Source organism: Colius striatus, chromosome 2 (assembly GCF_028858725.1).
Source record: "Colius striatus isolate bColStr4 chromosome 2, bColStr4.1.hap1, whole genome shotgun sequence".
NCBI lineage: Eukaryota > Metazoa > Chordata > Aves > Coliiformes > Coliidae > Colius > Colius striatus.
Genome location: NC_084760.1, coordinates 41,592,306 through 41,604,743, shown reverse-complemented (window position 1 = coordinate 41,604,743; position 12,438 = coordinate 41,592,306). Strand labels below are relative to the sequence as shown.

At 38.8% G+C, this 12,438-nt stretch overlaps 1 protein-coding gene across 2 annotated transcripts in view; it reads right to left on the bottom strand.

Moving 5' to 3' along the window:
- Positions 1-12,438, bottom strand: part of CLIC5 (chloride intracellular channel 5) — an 80,092-nt gene that overhangs the window by 46,649 nt on the left and 21,005 nt on the right. Inside the window, exon 1 of one of the 2 annotated variants that reach the window (XM_010206641.2) lies at positions 11,656-12,002. The exons of the other annotated variant lie outside the window; for it this stretch is intronic. Coding sequence (XP_010204943.1) covers positions 11,656-11,718 — 63 coding nt within the window. The 5' untranslated portion in view covers positions 11,719-12,002. Of the gene's footprint in view, positions 1-11,655; positions 12,003-12,438 lie in introns of those variants that run through there. 2 annotated transcript variants of the gene reach the window in all.

The following is a 12,438-nucleotide window of genomic DNA, read 5'->3' as shown; positions in this document are numbered from 1 at the left end:
AGGGCATGTCTTTTTTGGTGATTCTTTCCAATCATTAGTCATCTTTACAGTTACTATTAAGCTTATTTCTAACTTGGTTATATCTGACCTTAGCTAACTGTTAACATGTCATGTTATACATGTTACCACTAAATTAAAAATTCCCCTACAGATACACTTAATATTGCAGTCAAGTGGTATTTCATGTTTTAGTTAAATGACAAATAATGCCTTAAGGGTAGCAACTTAGAATCATAGAATCATTTCAGCTGGAACAGACCTTTAAGATCATCGAGTCCAGCTTTTGTCCCAGTCCTATCAATCACTAGACCATTTCCCTATGTGAAACATCCACCTGTCTCTTAAACACCTCCAGGGACGGTTACTCCAGCACCTCCCTGGGCAGCCCATTCCTATCCCAGAATCTTAAGGGTTGGAAGGGATCTCAAAAGATTGTCCAGTACAACCTTCCTGCCAGAGCAGGACCACCTAGAGTATGTCACACAGGAACTCATCCAGGTGCATTTTGAATATTCCCAGAGAAGGAGACTCAACAACCCATCTGGGGTTGTTGCCTGACAGCCCTCTCAGTGAAGAAATTCTTCCTCATATCCAGCCTGAACCTCCCCTGGCACAACTAGAGGCTGTTTCCTCTTTTCTATTTCTTGTTACTAGAGAGAACAGATCGATCCCTGCTTTGCTACAACTTCCTTTCAGGTAGTTGTAGAGAGAGATAAAGTCTCCTCTGAGCCTTCTTTTCTCCAGACTAACTTAAGTATCTCAAGCCTTAACATTATTCTTCTTTATATATTAGCTCCCTGTGCATTTATAATAGCCAGTCAAAAGATAACCTAAACCCTGACCCCTCCCTACTAATAGCAAAGGAAAAAAATATTTTAAAAGCATAATTGTGACTAGTATAATTTGTGTATTTATTGTACTAAGGTGTGGCACAGTAACACTGAGTCAGTTATGATAAGTGCTGTACAAAACGCAAAAGACAAAAGAGCTGTGCCTGGAAGTCAGAGCACAGGAGTAAAGCAGTGTTCTTGCTGGACCTCCTTGCACAAAGCAACTGCTTCTCAGCATCTGCATCTGTAAAGTGCTGCCCTGACTCTTAAGTGCTTCAGATTTTATCTAAAAAGGCCTTGGTAATTTTTACCTCAAGGACTGGAAAAGAGATTTATGTTCAGAGAGACAACCATCAAAGCACACAGCAGATTGGTCAACCTCCTTTGCAGAACTGGGGTCTGAGTACACTTAACAGGTATCAGCATCCAGGAAGGTTATAGATCTGTACTATCACCTTGTTTTTAATGAAAGGTGGGTGCTATGTTTTGGTTTTTTGAAGAGCAACTGCTGAACATTTAAAACAATCTTTTTTGAATTGCAGTTGTTGAGCTTAGCTGTCAGATGTTTTTTTGAGCTGGAGCGTACATCTCCATGGATTAATTCATCATACTTTGAACTCCGTTGCTAGCTTGCTAACTCTTTGGAGGTCGTCAGCCCTTTTTCAAACAGTAAAGCATCAGACTTACATGTTTTTATTAGCAGAAGAAGTATGAACATTTTATATCTGCTTTAGCATTGTTGTGGTTAAGAGAAACTAAATCCATATGAAAATCAAGCAAATTTCATTCTGTGTGTAAACTCCATTCTTAGTCTCATGGAAAGGTATTAACACCTGAAATATGGGTGAATGGCAAACTGAGTCATAACCTTTTTTTCAGTCCAGAGGAAACCAACAAATACAAGAGAAGGAACAAAAATTGTCAGGCAATGTTTTTTTTTACAGAGGGACTTACATAAGGAGAAAAGTAGAATAATATTCTCATATATAACCTTAGCAAGTTTAAAATGTGTGAAATTTAACTTTTGTAACTTAAGTAAATGAAAATCAGCTTCAGCTGAATCAGATCAGATTCAGCTGATGAATATTAGGCTTTGAACATTCTTATTACCTTTCTCATCAAGAACCTACAGGTGAATGCCATGGGCTTCTGTCATCTGATCCATACACAAAATTAGTGACTATTAAGAATTACTTAGAAAAGCAAACTATCACCATCTGAGCAACTGCATCCTTAATATAACGTCATTTATCCCAAAGAAGCTATCACAAGTATAGGTTCAGCTCTTACTGTCAGCTCTACAGACGCATTAATAAGCTATTAGAATACAGCCCTCCTGAAACATTTAAATTAGTGCTTTGTCTCAGTTTTATGCAGAGTTTCCAGAAATACATATAAAGGAACTATTTCAAGGACTTTTGGCAATCTGGAGGATGGGGAAAAAATGGAGAAGCAGTCAATCATCCAGATATACAATGTCTCTTAGGCAGAAGTTGAATCAGGGTACCCTGGGGGCCAACATAGAAATCATGAGGATCAAGACACTGGTGTAAATTTGAGTCTGAATGTCTGAGAGCAGGTGGAAAAAAAAAAAAACAAAACAAAACAGAAAAGTTGAAAAAGAAGGTACTATAGAGATACAAGACCCTGAGAAGGAAAAAGGACGGCAAGAAGGAGAGGAGAGTGTACCAGCAGAAAAGAGCTTTGGCTCAGCTGCTGCAGGGGACAGCTCAAACTGAGCTCCCCACTGCATCACTACCAGCACAAATCTGAGTTGGAGCTAGCTCACATCCTGACATTTCATAAGGCACTCAACAGCCTGTACCTGAAAGCAGAGAAACATCCAATTTCTTTTATGTCTAGGAAATTGATATTTTCCATATAGTTTGTCAGGTATTCTGTTTTAAAGATTTGGTCCCTTCTTGTCTATTTTAAGTGGTGGTCAGGATGCTGTGCTGGGATAAGGGTAAATAATGTTGTCTGTTCCCACAATGTGTTCACATCTGTTGGAGAAAGACTGGTATCAGCATTTTATCAGGGAGAGGGAGAGTCTGAATCATTTGCCTTGGGTTGCTGAAGCAGTCAGAAAAGCAAATAAGTAAATAAAGCCTCTCAAGAATTTGGGCAGAAACCTAGTAATATTGCTGAGCTTAACAAATTGAAAATTTCCATGGCAAGACCTTTTCACTTTGACTGGAGCTGCACACACACACAAAACAGCTGCTGGGAGCTGTTAATGTTTCTTTGTATTAAGATAAAGTCAGGAGGTTGGGACATCCCTTTTTTCTATTGTATCTAGCAGCAGGACAAGGGGTAATGGGATGAAGCTGGAACACAAAAAGTTCCACTTAAACATAAGAAAAAACTATTTCACTGTTCAGGTGAGGGAGCCCTGGCACAGGCTGCCCAGAGGCGTTGTGGAGTCTCCTACCTTGGAGGTCTTCAAGAGCTGCCTGGACATGTTCTTATGTGACCTGATCTAGGTGACCCTGCTTCTGCAGGGGGGTTGGACTAGATGATCTCTAAAGGTCCCTTCCAACCCCTACCATTCTATGATTGTATGCTTCTATGATTTATCTGCAGAATGGAAAGTGAATGTTGATTTGGAGTTTGACAACAACCACGTCATTTTAACATGGCAAAATTTTGCTACAGTGTGTTACAAAGCTATGTCTCAGGTGCTTCATGTCCCAGCCTCTTCTCTGAGCACATCTTCTCTTATGACACTGTAGCTGTGGAATTTTTGTGGTGCACCAGAGTCACTGAATCAAAGAGGAATTTGTGTCATATCATGGACAAACCACTTCAGCCAGTGAACAACATAATAATTTAAAAAGGATATGTATAGAAGGGTAAAATCATAAACACTCTAAAAGATAAGTTATTAAATTACTATTGAGAGGGACATAATAATACTCATTTACAAAGAATCATTTAATTTAACAGAGTAAGAGAAAACATTCCATTGACCCAGTCTACATTTATGTGTGAACTTGCAAACAAGTTATGTAGCAAACAGCAATGAAATACTGTAAGTGTAATCAGTTACAGAAAGTTCTACCCTTAGACATTGTTAGAAAAAATTATTGGCTTTGGATATTCCAAACACAGCTGAATACATTTTTAATTACTTTTTTTCAACTGTAATAATTTCAAGCTCTTAGGTCAAACATAAAAAAAATCATGCCAGGAACATGTGATGCCAATGAAACTCTTCAAAGATTTTTTTAACTCAGAGCTCCAGATGTGTGTACATGTCACTGTTATCACATTTAGATGAGTTTTACTGTATGTCAGCAATACAGAAGAAGTACAATCAAGGGCAGAGATCAAGGGGCAAGGAAGGAAAGGAAATAAGGATCTATCCTGGACTTTGTCTGTGTTAAACTTTACTGTGTCAAGCAAATCACTTCAAGCTATTTTCAAAATACCCACTGTAGCACTTCAGGTACCTACTTTGACTTCCTAGGTCATGTAAGATTTGTAGATTTGAATACAGTTTAAATCCAGCACAAAAACAAGATCTTCCTTATTCAAACTGATTGTGTCTATGACTTTGAGCCAACCTTTGCTGGAAAAAAAACCAAACAAACGGATATAATGGAAACCTTCTGTTATTCATGTATAAAACTAACAGATAAACTCACAGCCCTTTAAAATCTGTCTGATTCCATTAAAACAGAGTCATTTCTAGCAGAGATCTTAGCTGCAAAATGGAAGTACAAGCATTTATGTTACCTCTTTGCAGCATTGCTGGGATTATTTTGCTGCTATCTGCCAGTTTGTGAAGAATTATGTGTCGTACAAGAACTAAGTAATATTGGTGCTAGATTGCCAGCTGTAATGATAAATATGTCATCCTAAACAATCCTTACACAGTCTTCCATCAAAATGTATTTCACATAGCCAGGTGAATTGATACTGACATTAAACTCTGGAGTACAGGCAGACGTACTTCCTATTGGTACTCTCTTGGAAAGGTTCCCTGTATATTTTTGGGACGCTGTGTCAAATGATCTCTGTGACATTTGCTGTTCTGGAATAGCTGCAGCAGAGCCATATATTGCCAATAAAAGTTTCCTGGGGACACTTACTGGAGCTTCACTGTCATCGCTGAACCATGACACAACAACCTGTAAGCCTGACGATGTGTGCTGCAGAAGATGGAAGAAGAGTGATCTGCAGCTAAACATAGAGCACCCAAGCTTACGGGTGGCTGTTTCTAAGTAAAAGCAATAATGATTAAGAATATCACCAGTCCTTTGTGGTAGAATTAAAACACTCTATCTACCTCATTTGACTATGTGGCTCAGAAAAGCTGGAATAAAGGAAAGAGTTAGTAGGTGGAGTTTAAACAAGGTCTCAAATATACTTAAAATAGCCTTACTGCTGCCATTGAACTCAGCAGTATAAACATGACTGCCTTTTTGGACACAGGATATGACAGGTTCTGAAGGTTTCTGAAGTCTTATCCATTTGAATTATGGATCCAATCTATAAAGGCATTTAAAGAAATAAAGTTATGCATATTCAACAAATAGCACAATTAACAGACAATCATTCCATCAAGTTCATCAAAAAGCAAACAGCCACTGCCATTTATGTGAGGAAAAATCACAGCAGATAAGGATGTCAATCACCTTTAGCCATAAACTAATGATTAAATCGTGAACTTAGGCAGAAGGAAACACAGTTGAAAATCCCTTCTCAAATTCAGATCTGATTTCCCAAGCAAACCTAAAAGCATTCCAGACTAGGTTTGAGGTGGTAGACATAGTGATTATATGCCTGCCAAGTCCCTTCATGAATTTGGCCTGCTTAAACTATTCACTGCCCATCTCTAATATGCCCACCAATGAGGCACTTGTCTTGACTCCAAACAATCTCTGCAAATGCTCAGAGAGAAAACAGACATGCAGACATGTAGACTCTGGGTTGTATAACTCAGGCTAAAGCTTCTTTAAAGTATTAGGGGTTTTACACACATGGAAAAAAATGCAACTTGGAATTTTAAAATATTTGCTAAGTAGCTATTTTTTAACTTATTGAATTATTTTCACATAACAATATAAGATTAAAGCAAAATTAGATTTTTCCAAGGTGAATGTTTTTCCCTTGGCTATTCTTTTGATTATTTTCTTGAAAATTCTTAATAAAAAGAGCAGAGAAGTAATTCTCAGTCCATGCAGAATTTCCCTGGTTTATCTGGATCTGTAGTGGAGTTACTATTAATTTGTGATTCAAGTTTAGGCACCCTGACTCTCTTGTGACCATTTTATATATTTATATACACATACATACACATACATACATGTATCTAGATAGAGATAGAGATAGAGATGGAGATAGAGATAGAGATAGATAGAGATAGAGATAGAGATAGAGATAGAGATAGAGATAGAGATAGAGATAGAGATGATAGAGAGAGATAGAGAGAGATAGAGAGAGATAGAGAGAGAAGATATATATTTAAATGCTATGGGCTTCAACCCAGTCACTCCAAATGGGAAAAGATCTAAGTTAGGAACGGATAAAGAATTACACTACAATACCTGAGTCACTCCACATGTGCTTATGAAACACATTTACTGGGTTCAAACAAACCTAGTAAAACTATTTTCCTCCTAGTATATGCTGCTGTTAAACCCTGTAAATTTGTTAACTTCAATACCAATGCACAAGGCCAGTACATTAGAAGGGGAGAATCAGGAGGCCATTCTTCCACCACCTCACAAAAATAAGTTTGGAAGAGACATGAGCTATGGTGCCCACCATCTGCTCAACAGCTCTGAATGGATAAAAAATGCAAGACCCATAGTAACCCCCTGTGCTCATGCCACTTACTGACAGCTGAAAAGTGTCAGAGACTGCACACACTGTACAGCTCTGCTTTGTAGGGTGGCTGTCTCTGTCAAAACGTGAAAGGCCTGCCCAACCTCCTGACCAAGCATCCAAAAAAATGTTAATGTTGGTCTTGGGGCACCAGACAGGTTGAACCAGATGTTTCAACATCAGAATTGTTTCCTCATGCTTTTTTTTTTCTTTTTTTTTAATTTCATCTTTACTTAGAAAGTTTCACTGAACTTAGTAATGATTTTGTATGGAAGCCAAAATCTGCTTTCATCATACCTGGTAAAATACCCACACTTCTCACCAAACAAAAATTAACTTTGTACCTTCTAGATCTGATTGTGATTTCTACACATCATCAAAATAATTCTTGAGGGAAGTTTATGAATCAAATATATTACAGATTTGTTATTTATTATGGGTTGAAAGGTTCCTGTCAAGTTATTAGTTTCTAGTTTTGATAACCTCAAATTTCTGAAACTGTAAGTATTTTTCATATCACAGTGATTCTTCTATATTAAAACCAAAAAAGCCTTAATATGTGGTGAATGATTGTTTGTACCAGGAGTAACATTTTTATTTCTAACTTTTGTAAGGGCTACATTGCAGCAGTTCACTAAAATCCAAAACAGGGTTAGCTTGAAATCATCTTTTGTCAGAGATAACTTTCATTTAAAAAATTCTGAAAATCCACAAAAAGAAATCCCAGAGTGCATAAAAATCTTGCACTTCCCTGGGATAATTTCTGGGATAATTGTGTCCAAAGAGGAGAGGGCAGCTTCACCCTCCCAAGAGCAGTGCCTCCTGGGCTTTTGATGGAGCACATAAACCAGCAGGATGACTGCTTTGTCCTGGATGGCCAGGTGCTCTGGCTGATCAGTTCCTTCAGGGACAGTATGTCTGGTGTCAAATCTTGCCATTGCTTTTTAACGTACTTCTAAAAGAGCCTTAAGTCTCCCTGAAATGAAACTGTTACAGATGGCAAAGGGCTCACAGGTTCCTTGCATGTCTGTTTGCCACTCTAGAGGACCATGAGCATACCAGGACTAACCTCTTTTCTTTGTGATAGTCCTCTAACAAGAAATGATTGCAAGGGGCCCTAAAAATACTTCAATCCTGTTTGTCCTTGAGCCTTCCCTTGGCTATTCCCATTTCCCTGAGACCTTGCAAATGCACCATCACTGTTCCTGGTCGTGCTCCTGATGGGAGGAACAAGCTGAAAGCATTTGGTGCATTTCATGCCTCTATGCCTTCAGTTGGCAGATGGGAATGTGTTCTCTAGAAGGGCGTTTGATGTGACTGCAGTTGAACACTTTGTGAAGTAAAGCCTTACACCTTTTAAGCAAAAGTTCGTGCACAACTGAGCTGATGAACATATCCAGAATATTAATCACTCAATACCACAACAATGACTTCTTCCAGAAATAACTATCTACCAGCTCACCACACATTCTCCTCCCATGACGACACTATCGTCTTTTCATTGTCAGAAACAAGGATTAACACGTATAGTGCTACAGATAGTTTGTAAAGCAGGAATGAATGAATAAAATGTACTTTGGACCTTTCATGCGGTTTGTTTGCTTTCTAGACTGCTCACATTCTGAAAAATGCAAATACAGTCTGGTTGGTATCATGTTTTGTTTTCCATGTATATAACGTATCTCCCTTCAACTTAACTTTCTAGATATTGGGAGCTGTTCTAATTCTGAAATGCAAGGAACATACATCCAAACACCTGTTTCCAATGCAAAGAGAAAGAATCCATGAAAGTCCTGTGATCCTCCCATATGGATTTGAATAGTTGGTATTACTGCATGTAGAAAGAGGACCTTTTCAGTTTAGTCATTATGTTCAAGTATACAGGTGCTAGATTGCCAGGAAAAGCTAAATATACCTTCCATCAGTGTCATTTATAGAGCAGCACTTTTCTTCTCCAACACACAATTACATTTAACCTGAGTTACAACAAGCTGGGTTAAGCACAGAGCAAGAGCTCCCTCCCGATGCTCACTCCCCCAAAGCTGCTGCTGCCAGCATCTCACGCTACCACTTACCAAGCCTTTTTCTCTGGCAGCCTCTTCCCATTTCCTTGTCAAACAAGTTTAGAGAGGGAATTGCTGCTGAAGAGTTTCAGTGTTCACAGAGGGCCTGCTTACACAAACTAGAGATCTGATTAAGTCCACACCATCTTCCCCAAAGACCTTAATGCTCCTTAGCTCTGCCGGTTCTCACCATCAGTTTGTTTGTGTCCTGTCCCAGATTTGGGGGAGTTTACTCACAATCAAGCATCTTTCAAAAACAAACACTCATTCACAAAAAAAATATCTAACAGATGTAGGTTAGAACAACACCAGAAAAAGAGGAAAATCAATGGGGATGACAACAACTAGGTGTGATAACCACTTAACCTGTCTCTGGTTCAGCTGGCCACGTCCTGGGGGTGCCCAGCCCATCAGCATAGCTCAGGAGACAGCCAGCCTGCATTAGGTTACAGCACGGTTCTTTTGTTTACAACCATCCCTCTCCTTGTCTTTCTAAGGTTCCTGCTCTCCTTGTTGTTAAATAGAAAAGAGAAGTAGAGCAATTGTGTAACACCTTTCTTTTTTTAACCTGAGACAGAAACTGCTTTTATTAGAGAACCTATGACTGGTGAAAAACAGCTCTTTCTGGTTTATTTGGGCATGTGGAAGAAAAAGCTTTCTCCGTGCCACATCTACTGCCCTACTTTTTTTCACTGATCTCTGCATTTTATGTCTGTGTGTTCATTCAAGGATGCAGGGCAGAACTCTTTTCCTCAAGTGAAGTATTAGTTCTACAAAAATCGAAGGATGAAATGCTCATTGACAGACAACATATCCTGATGTTAAAACTTGCCTCAAATGTGGTCCAGGATATTTAGATTTGCCATTTATTCCCGTATCTCATACTCATTCAGAAGCTGCCAAATTTCTCTTCTTCTTTCCAACCTTGCAACAGAGCGAGTGCCTTGTCCTTTGCAGATTCTCTCTTGGATCATCCTTCCTTCTTACTTCCCCTTACTAATACCCTAATCCCTTAAATTTCATGCTCCAGAAAGTTTTCACCTGTTCATATTTCCCTTAAGTTCTCCTAGTTTTCAAGTTTTAGCTCATCTCCTGTTTGAATGTCCTTCCTTTTTATTTTATTTTCAACTTCTAACATGTATAATTTAACACTCTGGTTACATCCTCTACTATGCAACGGTTTTGATTTTTCATTAAATTAATGGCACCTTTCCCAAACATCAAGAACTGCAATTTTTCAACCTAAATGGACAGGCTCCAGGCAGAAACCAAATAATTCCTTTGCTTCAGCTCTGCAAATTATGAGTTTTTTGAGAGTCTCTATTCAACCCCGCAACATGCATTACGCAGGAAGTCACATTACTAAAAATGTTCTTTCTAGAGTTATAAATCTTCAGGTGATGGCATGGCTCAACTGAACACAGGGTACATTTTTTTCCAGTAACTTATGTATCCAGGACTTCAAGCAATGAATCTGGGCAATGACCTCCTCTTTAAGAGCTGATGCAGTCAAAGAACCATATATCACAAACATCCACATCAGCCTCCATAAAATAGTGTTAGCACTAAAACAAATCAGTAGCTAAAGGTTTGCATTCCAGAACACATTTGTGATGATAGAGTGACAAACAACCCCACTAACCTTTTTTTTAGCCCACAAACTTCTCCACTAAACTTACTAAACAATTTGTAAGAGACAAAGTATCTGGATGTATGGACCCATGCAGGTCCATTTTAATATGTTAAGCTTTGTACAAACGATCTACCAGGCATTTATGCACCAGAAATTCTGTTAGCTAGGGAAAAGGACCTCAATGTTAGCTTAGTCAGAAAGGCTGTGCCTGAACTAACTGGTTTTGGGAGATGTGTGAAGAGGCCATGTATACATATCATGGATGTGGCTGACATTTCAACTTGCAGCCCAAAATATCCATCAAGAAGTACAAAGCAATTATATATCCTCAACTTGATAGAAGGGAGGGGTTGCAGTTTGCTTTCCCAGTCATTCAGAACTCTGTTTGTAAAGGGTCTGATGTAACTCCCGCATATTAATAACAATCCTACTGATTTACAGGGATGATTTTGGCTCAGAGACACCAAACACCTGCTTTTTATAAGGGCATATGACATATGTAGAGGCTTTGAAGCATGCTCTGAACATCAAAAAATCGGAGCTCTTCACCAAGAAAGTTTGCATGAAGTTTGCTATTAATAATGTTGCATATATAATGGGTTTGAACTGTGCCACTGATTTTAATGGTAAGATTTTCACAGCACAAGACCAACAGATATACACAATTGGAAACATTCTGAAATACTACCATATAACAGGTGTAAAATTTTTTCCCTATATTTTCAGTGTCTATTCTCAGTTATTGTTGTATAAAATCAGAATGAGCTTTAAGCTGAGGAAATCAAGAGGAAAAACTGATTTAGTTTTCTTTTTTGTTTTAGAAAAAAAAAATATTCTAGAAAAAATCAGAAGTCTGTCACTTATCTCAATCTTTTTTTATTTATGATCTATTGCTGTTTCACATCTGACAGCCTCTGCCAAGGTACCAAATTATGGTAGCCCTCAGCTCTTTGTGATGTCTTCCCAAAAATGGAGAAGGAAATCAGGATTCTTGGTGAAAAACCTAAAGTTGAAAGCCTAAAGTCTTAAGTAGGACACTATATTACAGGCAGCAGGCTAAGAATAACAGGACAAACTCATAAGGAAAGAACAACAAAATACAGGAACTCTGACTCTCCTTCCACATTACCTGATATTAATGCCACAAAGAAGAAAGCAGTGTGAACATGTGCACAAGAGATAAGAGGCTGTCAAAACACTGCTTCTGATCAGTGCCAGAAAATTAAAGTTTGATTATTCTGTAGAAGCCAAGCTGATCCGAGAGTCACACCAACGTCCAGCTCACAGTGCAACTTACCTTCACAAAGAGCTCTATTTCAGGATCCTTTCCTTCCCCATTAGCAGGAACAGAGTCTGTCATTTTTCAGTCCCAAAGGCTACCAGCTGATCTCCTGCTATTAACTGGCAAAAGGAGGTTTCAACCGCACAGCAGGTATGTTGCCCTTCCAAACAGCCCTCACAAAGCCTTTAAAACATCATTTGTAATGATAAAGCTCAAAACCAGTGGAGAAAACAAGTTTGCAGGTTAATAAATAAATAATAACCATTTAAAAAAGGCAGGGAGCAGAGAAGTAGTCTCTGTTACAGCTGTATAGTTCTTCAGAGCAACAAGTGCTGCTGTGTGCTGGTACAGTATCCTCATCTGTCAGAGCTGCAGTTCTCGCTGCCTGCCCAAAATAGCCCAGAGCATAAAAAAAGAGGGTGGGGTTAATTCACAGGGGAGGAGACAAGCTCCTGGTACCTAAGGCAGGATCAGTCTCTGAGCAAATAATTCTGCTCTTCCCCGTTTTCAGTATTTCTGTTCTTCCCTTCCTTATTCTACATCTGGGAGCATCAGTGACAGGGGAAGAAGGCAGGTCCACAGCAGGCTGATTTCATTACTTTAAGCAACAGTGATGTTTTTTCCTTCTTTTCTGAAGGGTGTTTGTCCTACTTCTAGCTGTTCGAAATCCTAATATTGTTATTGTTAAGAACAATAAGGGAAAAAGACACTAATTTCTTCACCCTATGCATCAGCCGTTGCATCAGTGTGCAGAAAAGTAGAGCTCTGCCTCAGAAAAAACTCCTGTATCTGGTACAA